The 17,996-nt window shown below is 35.4% G+C and overlaps 1 protein-coding gene across 3 annotated transcripts; it reads left to right on the plus strand.

The window, feature by feature from the left end:
- Positions 1-3,525: 3,525 nt before the first annotated feature.
- LOC149876027 (uncharacterized) lies at positions 3,526-10,678 on the plus strand. 3 transcript variants are annotated; one of them, XM_090075856.1, is made up of 5 exons: positions 3,526-3,598; positions 6,851-9,670; positions 9,901-9,965; positions 10,225-10,281; positions 10,439-10,678. In XM_090075856.1, exons 2-4 carry the CDS (start codon positions 6,880-6,882, stop codon positions 10,279-10,281), a joined length of 2,913 nt encoding a protein of 970 aa, XP_089931982.1. In that variant the 5' UTR covers positions 3,526-3,598; positions 6,851-6,879; the 3' UTR covers positions 10,439-10,678. The 3 variants fall into 3 exon arrangements, with proteins under 3 accessions (XP_089931982.1, XP_089931981.1, XP_089931983.1); XM_090075857.1 differs by lacking the exon at positions 3,526-3,598 and adding an exon at positions 3,785-3,975; XM_090075855.1 differs by having other exon boundaries at positions 3,532-9,670.
- The last annotated feature ends 7,318 nt before the right edge of the window (positions 10,679-17,996 follow it).

Below are 17,996 nucleotides of genomic sequence, written 5' to 3' on the forward strand. Positions count from 1 at the left end.
CTGCAGTAATTAGTGCCTCGAATGGAAAAACGAACTCATTCATTACAGACCAAGGTTGTTCCTGGCCATCCGTTAACATATTAGGCAACAGTACAGCGAAGCTGTTTGTTTTACAAGCTTTTGTCGTTTCGAGAAATCACTACATTAAGCATTCGATGGTGATACACGACTGATGGCCAGGTTCTGATTTTCGAATGAAAAGAAGAGTCGCATCCGACCACCGGTCGGCTTTCGACGCAAAACAGCTGTACACACTCGTCCAACGATCCAGTGACTAACTGTTGCAACGAGAAAGTTAGCTTTATTTGTCGTGCAGATTGTCCGCTTTGACGTAAAATGCTAGAAATTTGCTGAACGCTCGGTTTGCGCCGCCCAAGAGTCATTCTGTTTCTGCGTTGCCAGCGTCTGTCGGCTAAATACAACTGTAGACTCCGCGCAAGCTTTTTCACCGCAAAAGTTGTACAGAGCCACACCGAAGGCTAAAATCGACTTTAAGGTCGAAGGTTAAAATCGACCCTAGAGCTTTGAAAACGACGTCACGAAATTTTCAAGTACATCATCGAAGAAAATTACGGCGGCCAGATGCGACTCTTAGTACTAACTCTTCTAATCTTAGTACGTTAAGCATTCCAGTCGAGAGATCAGACGTTTTTTCGTCACCTAAGAGACCGGCCGATCCGTTTGCGACGCTGCGGAAAGAAAGAAGATGGCAAACCACAGGTTGTTACCGTAACAAACCTCCGTGAGTACCTCCATCTCGATGGCTTTTGGGAAACGTTCGTTTTAAACTCAAAGGGATGGTTGTTAAAGCTCACAAAGCCTGGTTAACGATTTCTAACGGCAGAGACCGTGTTTACAATGGATGCAGGCCGTTTGCCCGAGCCCAAAGCGCAAGACCTTTCGGAGAACTCCTCTAGGTCGATGCAACGAAACTACTAGACGCGTGCACCTAGCGGCACGTTACAACCGAAGGACGCCCCTCGTGGACACTAAACTCCTGCTTGATATCCTCGTCCCCAGGTTTCCAAACCGTAACCCCAACCCCCTCTAATCCTAACCCCTTACCCTCTAACTCTCCCCCCTCAAAAAAACAAAAAACATAAAAAAGCAAACAAAACGAAAAAAAAAACTTGCTTCCCTCCTCACTTTTAGCTCTAGGATGCAACACCTTTTTGCCGCCCTCCGCTAGAAGGGAGTAGGGAGTAACGAAAGCTTGACATCAAAGTAGCGTTTCGTATGAGATTTGTTTGCCAAAATTTGAGCGTTTTTAAAAAAGCCAAGACTTCGTCAGAGGGGTTTCTTCTTTTCTCCTAAAGCTATCGATCGATTAAAAAGCTCAAAGCAAAGAAATTCAAAACAAAATACAAAAACGGGAAGTTTTAGTTTTCTGCACCACAAGCCAAGCACTAGTTCAAACTGGAGATAATAAAAGGAAATCGAATGATCTCACTTCTCAAACCACTGAGCTGCCATTGGTCGGCAGTCTCTTGTTTGGAGACCATTGAGCTGCCATTGGTTGGCTGTTTAATCGTTGCGATTGGTCGGCAGTTTTATCGTTGGAGACCATTGAGAGATATAAAAGGAATTTTTTTTTTGAGCACAACATTAAACGTAAATCGTTAGATGTTGTTATAAAGGCACCATTAGAATGCGATGTCCTCAAATATTTTCCTCGATATTTTAATAAGTAAACAAAAACAAAACTAAGTCTTGCAACTGGCGAAAACTTTCAATAAGCAAAACAAAGCAACAACTTTCCTTTCGAGTTTTTTACATTTTTAAACAAAAGACAAACAAAGAAAAAAAAAAAACAAACAAAAACAAAAACAAAAACAAAAAAACAAAACAAAAACAAAACAGAAAAGGGAGAATGAGTGAGTCGACTGATTTCGCTCAACTGTCTTAAACGAGAAGTCATAAACTTTTGCTTGTGCCAGCAAGTTGCAAATTAAGTTGTAAATGAACTGCACCGCAAAAGCTTAACCACAGTTTATTAAGCATATTAAGCCTTTGCTGACATGTTAAGACATTTTAAGCCTTTGCTATTATCATGAGGCTTTTGCTCCACGAGCCAAAAAAGTACGCTAGAGTTGACAAACTGCATCGCGGTCGAAAAGTGTAATTACGCCAACACTTTTATCCGTTTTAAGCATTTCGTTTTCGCACGAACAACAATTAAAGCAGCTCGTTGAGCTTAACGACGTTCGTATTTTTTTTCGAAGCCAAAACTTCGGCTATAAGTAGAATGAAGAGGCACTTCGAAAAACAACAAAGCTGTTCGCAGTCGATAGCAACGAGCGACAACATCTCTGCGAGTCTGGCATCAAGGTAAACAGTTTTTTTTTACATTTTCATTTGTAAGTGCCACTTTTGTGTACATTATGTATTCAAAAATTTCTTGCTGACGCTAGATTTTTCGTTTTCAATGAACAACAGTTGCAACCTCTAGTCGTTTGCTAAAACAGCTTGCTAGGACAACCAAATCAATCATATGTTGTGAAAATTTCTTTTTGTTCAACTGACTAAGGAAGATCGAGCGAACGCTTTTTTTTTTATAACTTGTTTGTATCATATTGCTATTAAGAAAACAGCGTTGTGTATACTAAACGTGACATAATTGGCAATTATCCGTAACTAAAAATAAGATAGAAATTACAAACTTGATACCATATTTTAATTACTCTAACAAAACTAGACGTCATCGCGTGAGAAAATAAATGTTCATAACACATAACCTATTTTTTTGTTTTTTTTTTCCTCTTTTTTCCTTTTAATCTCTTTTCTTTCGTCCAAAAAGCGTTTTGATTTTTGCCTCGCCACAAGCGATGAAATCGATAAAAAAACCTGCTCGGACATTCTCAATTCTCAACAACAAAAGCAATCAAAGTTCTAGCTCTCGAGCACGTGCGCCGACAGGTTGATGAAACCGTTCAAATATGCTCGATCGCTAGAATTTAAAGAAAGAAACAAGCCAGAAACAAACCAAAATAAAAAAAACAAAAACAAAAATGGACATCTTTAGAACGCTTAAATTTTATAAAATATTTTCCTCTGCGTTTTTAACCAGCTAAACTGTCGTAAAGTTTTTTCGGTGCAGTTCATTTAAAAAACTTAGTTTTCAACTTTTAAACGTTTTAGACTTCTCGTTTAAGGCAGTCGAAAGAAATGAGTCGACTCACTCTCTCTCTCTCCCTATTCGGTTTTGTTTTTGTTTATTTGTTTTTGTTTTTTCTTCGTTTGCCTTCGTTTGCCTTTGTTTGCTTTTGGAAAAGTTGTCGCCATGCGAGACTTAGTTTTTTTTTTTTTTTGCTCAAATTGAGCACAAGTGAGTTTCTAGTCTTGAAAGTGTGCAAAGTGTGGGCCAATCTGGTGGCTGGAGTGATGACACGTGAATGCTGGAAATTCCAGACTTTGAGCGGATTCAGCGTACATAGAAAGAAAATGTAGCATTCACGTGGGTCTCTCCTAAGCGTGCCATTGGTCGGTCTGCTGTCCTTAAGTACCCCCCTCCCCCCCCTCAACGTCACGTTTGCTCAACTTTCTCGGTCTTTGGCGCCCAGAGAAAGCTTGAGGAAGGATAAAAAATGGCGAGGTTTCGGTACTGCGTTTTCTGTTTTTCTTATTTGTTTTTGTTTGTTTGCTTGTTTGTTTGTTTGTTTGTTTGTTAATTTTTTTAATTTTTTTTTTTTTGTTTGTTTGTTTCGTTCGTTTGTTTGTTTGTTTGTTTCGTTTGCTTCGTTTGTTTTGTGATGTTTTGTTTTCCCTTCTTGATGGCACAAAACAGAAGCAAACAAGACTTTCGGTTATATTCGGTTATATTCGGTTCAATAAAAGTTTGTTGGTTTCTGCACAACAACAACAACAACCACAACAACAAAAGTCCCTCTGTCCCTCAAAAGCAGTTTCTCCTCTGTCCTAAAGAAGAGCCTCTTTGTAATCGATCTTGTCTGAATGCAGCTCTCCTTTTGCCTACAGGTTTTTATTCCAACCCTTTTGTTGTTGTTAGTGCCATGTTGTTGTTATTGTTATACTCTGTAAAAGCAGTTGTTGCTGTTGTACTTGTTTGTTGTTTCTAAAGACACTGTTGTTGCTGCTGTTAGCGCTGTTAGTAATCACCCACTTGGCTTGTATTTTTGTTTCTTGTTTTTGTTTTTTGTTTTATTTATAAACACTCTCTGAGTAAGTGATGCTGTTGCTGTTGTTGTTGTTACAGTTGCAATGAGTGTTTGTTAATGTTCCCCCACTTGGCTTGTACTTTTGTTTTCTGTTTTGTTTTGTTTTTTTTTTGTTTTTGTTTTTTTTTTCTCAACACTCTCTGAGTAAGTGATGCTGTTGCTGTAGTCGTTGTTATAGTTGCAATGAGTGTTTGTTAATGTTCACCAACTTGGCTTGTTTATAATCTATTTTATTTTATCAACACTCTCTGAGTCAGTGATGGTGTTGCTGTTGCTGTTGTCGTTATTATGCTTGCAATGGGAGTTGTTACTGTTCACCCACTTTGCTTGTTTTGTTTTTATTTCTTTATTTTATCAACACCCTTTGAGCCAGTGATGCTGTTGCTGTTGTTGTTGTTATAGTTGCAATGAGTGTTGTTAATGTTCACCCACTTTGCTTGTGTTTTTGTTTTTGTTTATCAACACCCTTTGTGTCAGTGATGCTGTTGCTGTTGTTCTTATTACAGTTGCAATGAGTGTTTGTTAATGTTCACCAACTTGGCTTGTTTATAATCTATTTTGTTTTATCAACACTCTCTGAGTCAGTGATGCTGATGCTGTTGTTGTTATTGTGCTTGCAATAAGTGTTGCTAATGTTCACCCACTTTGCTTGTTTTGTTTGTGCTTTTGTTTTTGTTTATCAACACCCTTTGAGTCACTGATGCTGTTGCTGTTGGTGTTATTATAGTTGCAATGAGTGTTAATGTTCACCCACTTTGCTTGCTTTGTTTGTTTGTTGCTTTTTTTTTTTATCAACACCCTGCGAGTTAGTGATGCTGTTGCTGCTTTTGTCATTTTACTTGTATTTATAGTTGTTACTGTTCAGCCACTTTGCTTGTTTTTTAATCTGTTTTATTTTATCACCACTCTCTGAGTCAGTGATGATGTTGCTGATGCTGTTGTTGTTATTTTACTTGCAATGATAGCTGTTACTGTTCAGCCACTTTGCTTGTTTTGTTTGTTTGTTTGTTTGTTTTTTTTATCAATATCCTCTGAGTAAGTGATGCTGTTGCTGTTGTTGTTGTTATAGTTGCAATGAGTGTTTGTTAATGTTCCCCCCCTTGGCTTGTACTTCTGTTTTCTGTTTTGTTTTGTTTTTGTTTTTTTTGTTGTTTTTTTTCTCAACACTCTCTGAGTAAGTGATGCTGTTGCTGTAGTCGTTGTTATAGTTGCAATGAGTGTTTGTTAATGTTCACAAACTTGGCATGTTTATAATCTATTTTATTTTATCAACACTCTCTGAGTCAGTGATGCTGATGCTGTTGTTGTTATTATGCTTGCAATAAGTGTTGTTAATGTTCACCCACTCTGCTTGTTTTGTTTGTGCCTTTGTTTTTGTTTATCAACACCCTTTGAGTCACTGATGCTGTTGCTGTTGGTGTTATTATAGTTGCAATGAGTGTTAATGTTCACCCACTTTGCTTGCTTTATTTGTTTGTTGCTTTTTTTTTTATCAACACCCTGCGAGTTAGTGATGCTGTTGCTGCTTTTGTCATTTTACTTGTATTTATAGTTGTTACTGTTTAGCCACTTTGCTTGTTTTTTAATCTGTTTTATTTTATCACCACTCTCTGAGTCAGTGATGATGTTGCTGATGCTGTTGTTGTTATTTTACTTGCAATGATAGCTGTTACTGTTCAGCCACTTTGCTTGTTTTTTTTTTGTTTTTGTTTTGTTTGTTTGTTTGTTTGTTTTTTTATATATCCTCTGAGTTAGTGATGCTGTTGTTGTTATTATGCTTTCAATGAGAGCTGTTACTGTTCACCCACTTTGTTTGTTTATAATCTGTTTTATTTTATCAACACTCTCTGAGTCAGTGATGCTGATGCTGATGCTGTTGTTGTTATTATGCTTGCAGTGAGAGTTGTTACTGTTCACCCACTTTGCTTGCTTATTGTCTATTTTATTTTGTCAACACTCTCTGAGTCAGTGATGCTGATGCTGATGCTGTTGTTGTTATTATGCTTGCAATGAGAGTTGTTACTGTTCACCCAATTTGCTTGTTTTGTTTTTTTATTTGTTTTTTTGTTTGTTTTTGTTTTGCTTGTTTTTTTTTATCAATACCCTCTGAGTCAGTGATGCTGTTGCTGTTGTTGTTGTTGTTGTTATAGTTGCAATGAGTGTTTGTTAATGTTCCCCCACTTGGCTTGTACTTTTGTTTTCTTTTTTGTTATGTCAACACTCTCTGAGTCAGTGATGCTGATGCTGTTGTTATTATGCTTGCAATGAGAGTTGTTACTGTTGTAGTTATGTCTGTCATTTGTCCTTGTTAGCAAGTTCTATTTGCCCTCTCTTGCCTTTTTTCAACACAGTTTCTTTCTTTGAGTCATATGGTTGCGAGATCCTCTCAAACTCCATCTCTTTATTTATTTGTTTCTTTTTTTTTTTTTTTTTTCTCATTCTCCTTCTCATAATAGCAATCACTGCTGCCACCATGCATGTAATGCTAGTTGCTCTCATTCTTTTTCATTTGCTAGTGGAAACTTTGTTTCTTCTTGTTGCTCTCTTTTCTTTCTTTTTTCTCTTTTGCAGAGGATTCGAAAAAACACAGCTCTTCCCTGCAGTTGTAAACATTCCAGGATTCCAGGATGCAGGCAGAAGAAAAACACTCTCACTAACTGTCTTCTTTTTTTTAGCATAAACCGTTGCAAACAAACACCTGAACATGTCTTCTTCACAAGAAAACAACACTGTTGTTGCCCCTTCTCCGAACTCTAAAGCGAAAAAAAAGAAAAGAAGGCAGTCACAAGAACAGAGAGACTTAAAGCTCAAAAACAAAGTCAGGGCCGCATTAGTTGCAGCGTGTGGCTCCGTAAACAGGGTTGTACCTTTCTATGGTACCAAGAAGAGGTACGCTGTTAGCTGTCCGATGCCTTTGTGCAAACATTCCTCCACAAGCATTAAAAGACACTTGACTAAAAAAGATCATTCTTGGACTTTGGATGAAGCTTCCATCTTTTACTCTGCAATGGTCAGGAAGTTTCAGCATGCTCGTCTCGAACGCAAGTCCGGCTGTCCAAAACCTTACCCCTGTTTGCAATGTTGGAAGTATTACGACCGACTGGACATACACTTGAAAGAGACTCATTTCTACGATTCCAAGACGATCAAACAAAAGATTGCAGAGGCAAAGCGATACGACAACGACAAGCTCTATGTCCCTCAATTTATTCGACCTGCCTTCTTTGGTATTAAGCCAGTAGCTGAACAAGCGTCTGCATCAGGCTCTGCATCCTCTGCTCCTGGGCCTTCCTCCTCTTTTTCTTCTCCGGTTCTTTCCTCTGATCCTCTTTTAAGCTTGCCCTCATCAGTTGCTGGTTCGTCCGAGGCTCCTTCTGCAAACCACTGCACCTCTGTAGAAAACAAAGAGCTGAACACCGAATCCGTCCTAGACTCTGATTTTAATTCCTTAAAGCACTTGGTTTCCAACTCCTCCGTCTTGACAGAAGATAAGAGACTCTTGTTTCAGCTGGACAAAGATGCTTTTCACTTTTATTACCAGTCAGCAGATGAGCTCTTCAGAGATTTTGAAAAGTGGCTTGTGGTAGCCAACAACAACACTTTGTCACAAGCAAAGATCTACAAAAATGCAGTTGTTGAAATATTGACATGTTGTGACAGCACGCTGACGCTGCACCCGAACGCTCTCACCAATTCCAACGTTTTGGAGGATAGATACTTTTCCATGCACTTTAAAAACATTCAGCTCAATTCCAAGCTGAGTGAACTTGACCAAACAAAAGCCATGTCTTGTCACACGTTGTACAACCGCCTTGTCTACCTTTGTCTCCTGTTTCGTTTCAGTGAAGCCAGGAATGTCTATTTCGGACTTTCTCATGAGGCCATCCGACGTTTGCGCTGCAAGGTGGAGGAGTTACAAAAAGTGCTGAGGCCCTTTCGTTCTTTGAGGAGGAGCCTTGTGAAAAGCAAAAAATGCATCAACATCATCAATGTCAGTTTGCTGAACGAATATGGCAAGTCTGCATACGTAAGACAGTTAGTGGAATCGATTAGAAAGCCGTCTCTTACACCGACTAGAGACAATGCTGTGTCTCTACGAAACCATCTTCTGCTCTCTGTCACTGTAATTAACAGTTTAAGAAAATCTAACATTGCTCTTTTAAACATTAGAGACTACATGGCTGCTGAGAAGAGTGAGTGTGGATATTGCATTGTGCAAGAGCGCTACAAAACAGCATACAAGTACGGAGCCAAAAACATTCTAGTGCCGAACGACTTGAAAGTGTTGATCGATATTTATTTGCTGAGATACAGAGACCTTCTTGTCAACGACTCTCACTACATGGCTGCAGACACCAAGACTGTTTTGGAGTTGAGCGACTGCTACAGGCCCCTTTTTCCATCGATGAGACCCAACAAAGACGAATGTGTGACACTCGGTGCAACTAGAGTGCCTGTTTACCAGATGGGTTCCTCTGCTATCTCCTCTTGCCTGACGTCCTGCTTCAGAAAAAGCCAAGTAAACATTCCCATGAAGCGTCTTACTCCCACTTGCATTCGCGGTTCGATAGCCACTTACTTTGCCAACAACAGCAAAGAAGATCGCGAGCGGTTTGCTACACTCTACATGAAGCACAGCAGGAACACAATGGATAGCTTTTATGTGTCCCAGTGGAACGCTGCAGAGGAGTTGCGCTTTGCCCTGGGCATCGGACAGTCCTTCGGAGTCATAGAGTCTTTGACTGTTGAAAAGTCTGAGAGACCACCAAAGAAGGAGAAGGATGTGATGGACTGGCTCCAAACTAATGCAGAGGAGTACGGTTTTCATGAGGTTGAGGACATCTTTGAGGAAGATTTAGACTCCGGTTCTGACTCTGAAGAATGTGCTGCTACTTTCAGCTGTACCACAGTGGTTCCGTTTTCTCCAGCTGTAGAAAACAATGTTCCTTTAGAGGATAGCAACGACCATGCCGTAGATTTCTTGTGTGAACCTACCTCAACTCCTGTTTCGTCTGTTCCATCTGAACAAACAATCGCTGGTCCAGTTCTTGAACTATCCCCTGCTCTTGCACAACTAGTTCCTAACGAACAAGCTGTTTGTATGGATGTAGATCAGACTCTAGCTGTTCCTGTTGGCACAGCTTGTTCTCCTCTTGCATTAACATTATTTCCTGATGAACCGGATTTTATTGAACACCATGCAAAACTTTCTCCAGTTTACTTTAATGAGCAAGTGGTTGCCAAACCTGTTTCTGCTTCTCCTTCTCAGCAAGTCGCTTTCTGTCCTTCAAAAGAGGTCTTTTCTGTTCCTCTGACTCCTAGCCTTGTTGCTTTTCAGCAAACATTGGCCAAACCCAGTTTGTTTCTTTCATCTGATCCAGTTTCAGCTGTTCCTGTCCAACAGGCTGGTACTGTTCTTGCAAAGCAGCTCTCACCTTATGCTGTTCAATCTGTTGGTAGCCTATTTAGCCAAAGTCTTGCCTCTACATCCAGAGGTAAATTCTTTTTGATTTTTGATTTTTGATTTTTATGCAAATCTCAACACGCTTTCAAAAATGAAAATGCCCAAATCAACTCCTTGCCCTATTGTTATTGTTAGAGCTGTAAAAAAACAAACAAAACAAAAAAACAACACAGAAGTGTGTATGTATTTGTTGCAGGACTAATTCTGTGATTGCTTAAATGTTTATACAAGTGAATGATACTAAAACTGATTATGTTTTAGAAGTAAAAGATCCAAGAAGAAAAAAATCAAGTTGGAAATGCCATCTTTCACTCAAGAACTCATCGGTAATGTAAAACCTAATTTATACAAACATATATAAACACAAACCTCTTCTTGCACAATTTCAGATGGTTAACTGTTAACAAAAACTAGCCATCATTGCTAAGTGCACTTTTAGAAAGTTGTGTCTACCCGATTTCTAATGATGAAGTTAGAAACATCACCGTTAGAAATCATGCACAGCTTGTTATCATCTCTAACACTTAGAAACTGTTGATGGTTTTTATGAATTAGAAAAATGAACATGGTTTTATTTTATTTCAGGATCAACTCAGCCAAGAACAAAGGAAAACAAAGCAGAAGTTAGCCAATGCCATTTAGGTAATCTTTCAAAAACCAGTTATTGCTATCAGTGCAAACAATAAGGTCAACAAAAAAAAAATAAATAAAAAACAGAATAAATCTTGTCTTACTTCAGAACCAAATGAATATTTGATTTAATCACTTTGTGTTATGACTTGAGTTTGTAAAATTTTAGATGAAATAGTTGAAGAGCTGAATGCTTGCCCTGGCCACAACGAATGGTTCAACACCAGAAGTTTCCACGATGTGCAGCTTTGGTGTTGGCATACATCTTGCAAGACGTGTTTACAGATGTAAGCTCAAGTTGCTCGTACAAAGATTACCTTGGCATCTTGGCAAATCATAGCAGTGACAAGCTCATTCATGTCTTGCAAAAGTACTCCTACCAAAGCCATATTAAAGACAAAATTAAAAACATGAAGCTAAAAATTCAAAAAGAGGGTAGTTTAGAAAAGTTTGTTCAATATGGCAATATCGTGAAACCATTTATGTAGTTTAGATAAGTTTGTTCAGTTTGGCAATAAAGATGGGCCTTTGTGTAGTTTGTTTTATCTATGCTTTTGCAAATATTTTTATCTGTTTCGCTAAAGACATAATAAACAAGAAGTTCTGTTAAACTGTTCTCACATTTCTTATTTAAAGATAGTTCAAACTTTTTTTTATCTTTAAAAAAAAAAAAAAGAAGTCGTTTTGTTATTCTGTGAAAACTTTTAATAGAGTTGCATTTAGAATTACTTCTGATGTTTTTAAGAGTTTGTTAAAAAGCAAAATAATATTTCCTGTGATGTTAAACTGCATAAGTGAAATTAAAAAGGAAAACTGCTCCAACCATTTTTCGGAAAAAGAAATCAAAAAGTTCCTTATTTTAAAAGATCTAGACATCCATTTCTTCTTCAGCAAAATAGCGAGGCTTTTTTATGAACTCTTACTCTCTATTTTTTCATATCTTTACACAAAGGATTTTGTTTAGATCAATGTAAACATACATAGAAGTATATTATGTTTTTTTTTTTTTTTTTGTTTTTATGCAGTCTAACTTTTGTTTCACTTCTATTTTATTTTACGTTTATCTTGTATTTTATCATGCCTTATTGGTTTTTGCGTTTTGTGATGTCAAGCTGCGTAAGCTAAACTTAAAAGGGGAAAACTACGCTAACTTTTCTTTGAAAAAATATTCAAGAAGTACCTTAAACGAAAGAGAAAGCACACGAATCTTGCCATCCAATTCTTCTTCTGCAAAGTAGCGAGGCTTTTTATGTACTTTTGCTCTCTAATTTATCTCTATTTACGCAAAGGGTTTTATTTCAATGTAAACACGTATAAAAGAATACTTTGTTAAAAATAATGTTAAAGGAGTTGCGTAAAAAAAACGTCTGAATAAAGTTTCTTTACAAAAAAAACAACTAAGAAACAAGCGCGCCTAAGAAAAACCAGATCGCGATTCACTAAGTCAAAAAACGAAAGAAACAAAGTTTAAAAGGTCTTTCTAGACAACAAATTCTATTTTTGGCAATGCAGTTTTTGTATTTATGCAACCTAACTTTTGTTTGACTTCTATTTTATTTTACGTTTACCTTGTATTTTATCTTGCCTTTTTGTGTTTTGTGATGTCAAGCTACATAATCTAAACTTAAAAGAAGGAAACTAGGCTAACTTTTCTAGTAGAATATTATGTTGTTGGTTTTGTATGCAGCCTAACTTTAGTTTCATCTATATTTTATTTTGCGTTTATCTTATATTTTATCTTGTCTTTTTGAGTTTTGTATTTTGTGATGTCAAGCTACATAATTTAAACTTAAAAGAAGAAAACTAGGCTAACTTTTCTTTGAAAAATTGTTCAAAAACTACCTTACACCGATAGAGATAGCTCACGAATTTAAAAAGTTGCATCTATTCATCTTCTTCTTCAGCAAAGTAAAGCTTTTTATGCACTTTTACTCTCTAACTTACCTATATTTGCGTAAAGGATTTTATTTAATTCAATTTAAACATAACTAGTAGAATATTATGTTGTTGGTTTTGTATGCAGCCTAACTTTAGTTTCATCTATATTTTATTTTGCGTTTATCTTATATTTTATCTTGTCTTTTTGAGTTTTATATTTTGTGATGTCAAGCTACATAAGCTAAACTTTAAAGAGGAAATTTACGCTAACCTGTCTTTGAAAAACTATTCAAAAACTACCTTTAACAAAGTAGCGAGGCTTTTTATGCGCTTTTACTCTCTAACATACCTATTTTTGCGCAAAGGATTTTATTTAATTCAATTTAAACATGCCTAGTAGATTATTATGTTGTTGGTTTTTTATGCAGCCTAACTTTAGCTACATCTATTTTTCATTTTACGTTTGTCTTATATTTTATTTTATCTTTTTGTGTTCTGTGATGTCAAGCTACATAAGCTAATGTTAAAAGAGGAAAGCTGCGCTAACCTTTCTTTGAAAAACTATTCGAAATCTATTTTTGAGATAATCTAGATTTAAAAGAGGAACACTACGCTAATTTTGCTTTGAAAAAACTCTCGAAAACTAACTTATTCGATAGAGATAGCACACAAATTTAAAAAATTGTATCTACTCATCCACTTCTTCTACAGCAAAGTACTGAGGCTTTTTATGCACTTTTATTCTCTAACATACCTATATTTGCGCAAAGGATTTTATTTAACTCAATGTAAACATACATAGAAGAGTATTGTTACCCGTTTGTTTTATGCAGCCTAACTTTAGTTTCATCTATACATTATATTGCGTTTACCTTATATTTTATCTTGCCTTTGTTAGTTTTGTGTTTTGTTATGTCAAGCTTCATAATCTAATCTTAAAAGGGGAAAACTGCGCTAACTTTTCTTTGAAAAAGTACTCAAAAAGGACCTAAATCGATATAGATAGCTCACAATTTTAAAAAGTTGCATATAGTCATCTTCTTCTTCAGCAAAGTATCGAGGCTTTTTATGGATTTTTACTCTAACTTTCCTATATTTGCGCAAAGGACATTATTTAATTCAACTTAAACATGCCTAGTAGATTATTATGTTGTTGGTTTTTTATGCAGTCTAAACTTTGTTACATCTATATTTTACGATTAACTTATATTTTATCTTGCCTTTTTGAGCTTTGTGTTCTGTGATGTCAAGCTACATAGTCTAAACATAAAAGAGGAAAACTACGCTAAACTTGCTTTGAAAAACTATTCAAAAACTACCTTTAACAAAGTAGCGAGGCTTTTCATGCACTTTTACTCTCTAACATACCTACATTTGCGCAAAGGATTTTATTTAATTCAATTTAAACATGCCTAGTAGATTATTATGTTGTTGGTTTTTTATGCAGCCTAACTTTAGTTTCATCTATATTATGTTTTAGGTTTATCATATATTTTATCTTTTCTTTTTGAGTTTTGAGTTTTGTGATGCCAAGCAACTTAAGCTAAACTTAAAAGTGGAATGCTACGCTAACCTTTCTTTGAAAATCTATTCATAAACTACCCTAGACAAAAGCTAGATTTAAAAGAGGAAAACTACACTATTTTTACTTTGAAAAAACTTTCGAAAACTACCTTAATCGATAGAGATAGCACACGATTTTAAAAAATTGCATATAGTCATCCACTACTTCTGCAGCAAAGTAGCGAGGCTCTTTATGCACTTTTTCTCACTAGTTTGCTTATATTTACGCAAAGGAATTCATTTAATTCAATCCAAACATATATAGAAGATTATTATGTTACGATTTTTTTTTCTTTTATGCAGCCTAACATTTATTTCACCTACATTTTATTTTACGATTAACTTTTATATTACCTTTCCTTTTAGTGTTTTGTGTTTTGTGATGTCAAGCTACATAAGCCAAACTTTAAAGAGGAAAACTACGCTAAGCTTTCTTTGAAAAACTATTCAAAAACTACCTTAAACAAAGTAGCGAGGCTTTTTATGCACTTTTACTCTCTAACATACCTACATTTGTGCATAGGGTTTTATTAGATTCTAGTAGGTTATTACGTTGTTGTTTTTTTATGCAGTCTAACTTTAGCTTCATCTATATTTTATTTTACGTTTATCTTATATTTTATTTTGTCTTTTTGAATTTTGTGTTTTGTGATGTCAAGCTACATAAGCTAAACTTAAAAGAGGAAAGCTACGCTAACCTTTCTTTGAAAAGCTGTTCAAAAACTACCTTAGACATAATCTAGATTTAAAAGAGAAAGACTACGCTATTTTTGCTTTGAAAAATCTTTCGAAAACTACCTTAATCGATAGAGATAGCACAGGATTTTAAAAAGTTGTATCTAGTCATCCACTTCTTTCACAGCAAAGTAGCGAGGCTTTCTATGCGCTTTTACTCTCTAACATACCTATTATTGCGCAAAGGATTTTATTTAATTCAATTTAAACATGCCTAGTAGATTATTATGTTGTTGGTTTTTTATGCTGCCTAACTTTAGCTACATCTATTTTTCATTTTACGTTTGTCTTATATTTTATTTTATCTTTTTGTGTTCTGTGATGTCAAGCTACATAAGCTAATGTTAAAAGAGGAAAGCTGCGCTAACCTTTCTTTGAAAACTATTCGAAATCTATTTTTGAGATAATCTAGATTTAAAAGAGGAACACTACGCTAATTTTGCTTTGAAAAAACTCTCGAAAACTACCTTATTCAATAGAGATAGCACACAAATTTAAAAAATTGTATCTACTCATCCACTTCTTCTTTTTATGGATTTTTACTCTCTTATTTACCCAAATTTGCGCAAAGGACTTTACTTAATTCAACTTAAACATGTCTAGTAGATTATTAAGTTGTTTGTTTTTTATGCAGCCTAACTTTAGTTTCATTTATATTTTATTTTACGTTTATCTGATACTTTATCTTGTCTTTTTGTGTGTTGTTTTGTCAAGCTACATAAGCTAAACTTAAAAGTGGAAAAGTACGCTAACCTTTCTTTGAAAATCTATTCAAAAACTGCCTTAGACATAAGCTAGATTTAAAAGAGGAAGACTACGCTATTTATGCTTTTAAAAAACTTTCGAAAAATACCTTAATCCATTGAGGTAGTGCACGAATTTACAAAGTTGTATCTAGTCATCCACTTCTTCTATAGCAAAGTAGCGAGGCTTTTTATGCACTTTTGCGTTCTAATTTATCTCTGTTTACGCATATGGTTTTTGTTTATTTCTATGTAATGATATACAAAAGAGTATTTTGTTAAAGATTATGCTGCAGGAGCTGCGTAAAAAAACTCTGGCGACCTTTCCTTAAGAAAAAAGCAACTGAAAGACATGTGCGCCTTAGAAAATTCAAATCGCGATTCACCAAATTAAAAGACGAAAAGAACGACCTTTAAAAGCTCTCACTAGACATTTGTGTTTATGATAGGCAATGCAGTTTTTGATTTTATGCAGCCTAACATTTGTTTCATCTATATCTTATTTTACGTTTATCTTATACTTTATCTTGCCTTTTTTGAGTTTAGTATTTTGTGATGTCATGCTAAATAAACTATACTTTGCTAATTTTTATTTGAAAAAATATTCAAAAACTACCTGAATTATAAGCTAGATCTAAAGGAGGAAAACTACGCTAACTTTTCTTTAAAAAAAATATTTAAAAACTACCTTAAACATAAGCTATATCCAAAAGAGGAAAACTATGCTAACTTTTCTTTAAAAAAATATTTAAAAACTACCTTAAACATAAGCTAGATCTAAAAGAGGAAAACTACGCTAACTTTTCTTTGAAAATACTCAAAAACTACCTTAAACATAAGCTAGATCTAAAAGAGGAAAACTACGCTAACTTTTCTTTTGAAAAAATACTCAAAAACTACCTTAAACATAAGCTAGATCTAAAAGAGGAAAACTACGCTAACAATTCTTTGAAAAAATATTCGAAAACTACCTTTAAACATGATTTAGATTAATAGATGAAAACTACGCTAACATTTCTTTGAAAAAACATTCAAAAACTACCTTTAAACATGATTTAAATTTAATAGATGAAAACTACGCTAACATTTCTTTGAAAAAACATTCAAAAACTACCTTTAAACATGATTTAAATTTAAAAAAGGAAAACTACGCTAACATTTCTTTGAAAAAATATTCAAAAAGTACCTTAATCGAAAGAGATAGCACACGAAATTAAAAAGTTGCATTTAGTCATCCGTTTCTTCTTCATCAAAGTAGCGAGGCGTTTATGCACTTTTTATTCTCTAAGTTATCTCTACTTACGCAAATGGCTTTTGTTTATTTCAATGTAAAACTTTTCAAAAGAGTATTTTGTTAAAGATTATGCTGCAGGGCTGTGTAAGAAAACTCTGGTGACCTTTCTTTAAGAAAAAGCAACTAAAGTAGATGTGCGCCTAAGAAAATCCAAATTGCGATTCACTAAATTAAAAGACATATACAACAAACTTTAAAAGTGAAACTATTTTTACAAGCGTATTTGGTAAAGATGAAATGTTCTTATGACATTTTAACGTTACGAAAGGGATTTTCTTCTGTTCAAATATTTATTACAATTTAAAGTGTTAAATAATGTTACAGAAACGACCTAAAACGCCTGTTGTATTAATTTAAACGAACAAAATAGATAAAAAAAAAGAAAAACTATCATTAAAAAAAAAAAAGTAAAAAAAGAAAAGAAATAGAAGTTGAGGAAAAATAAAAATAAGAACTTCTAACAAAGAGCTCTTCTTTTTATTTTTCAGATTTTAGATGCTTAATTCCTTGAATGAAAAGTTGAACTGATGACTCACTACTAAGGTTGTTCCTAGCCTTCCGTTCTCAAACTAGGCCATTCTGAGAGGCTGTTTGATTAAGTACCGTTGATAGTAGTATCGCACGTAAGAGACTTCTAAAACTCTGATTATTATTAATTCCTGGAATGAAGAGATGACTTCATACTCACTAACGAGGTTGTTCTTAGCCATCCGTTCTTAAACTAAGCAAAACAGTGAAGTTGTTTGATTAAGTATCACAGTTTGCTGATTTGCACATGCACCATTGCCGAAACTGTGATGCTTGGTTCCTTGATTGGATTGAAGAAGCTCATCACCATGCATTTTACAAGCTGTCCGTTGTTATGTTTTGCAATTCAGTGGTTCTGTTTTGCAATTCATTTTCTGTTTGTTTAAGTATCATCGATGGTGGTGTCGTGCATGCAAACTTTCCGAAACTCTGATGCTTGTTTTTCTTGAATGGAGAGATGAGCTTATACTTTAGGTGACTTTTAAAACTGCAGTAATTAGTGCCTCGAATGGAAAACAGAACTCATTCATTACAGACCAAGGTTGTTCCTGGCCATCCGTTAACATATTAGGCAACAGTACAGCGAAGCTGTTTGTTTTACAAGCTTTTGTCGTTTCGAGAAATCACTACATTAAGCATTCGATGGTGATACACGACTGATGGCCAGGTTCTGATTTTCGAATGAAAAGAAGAGTCGCATCCGACCACCGGTCGGCTTTCGACGCAAAACAGCTGTACACACTCGTCCAACGATCCAGTGACTAACTGTTGCAACGAGAAAGTTAGCTTTATTTGTCGTGCAGATTGTCCGCTTTGACGTAAAATGCTAGAAATTTGCTGAACGCTCGGTTTGCGCCGCCCAAGAGTCATTCTGTTTCTGCGTTGCCAGCGTCTGTCGGCTAAATACAACTGTAGACTCCGCGCAAGCTTTTTCACCGCAAAAGTTGTACAGAGCCACACCGAAGGCTAAAATCGACTTTAAGGTC

The sequence above is a fragment of the Hydra viridissima genome, unplaced genomic scaffold (genome assembly GCF_058129835.1).
Source record: "Hydra viridissima isolate aposymbiotic clone 2 unplaced genomic scaffold, HvirCarnegie_v1 scaffold_54, whole genome shotgun sequence".
Lineage (NCBI taxonomy): Eukaryota > Metazoa > Cnidaria > Hydrozoa > Anthoathecata > Hydridae > Hydra > Hydra viridissima.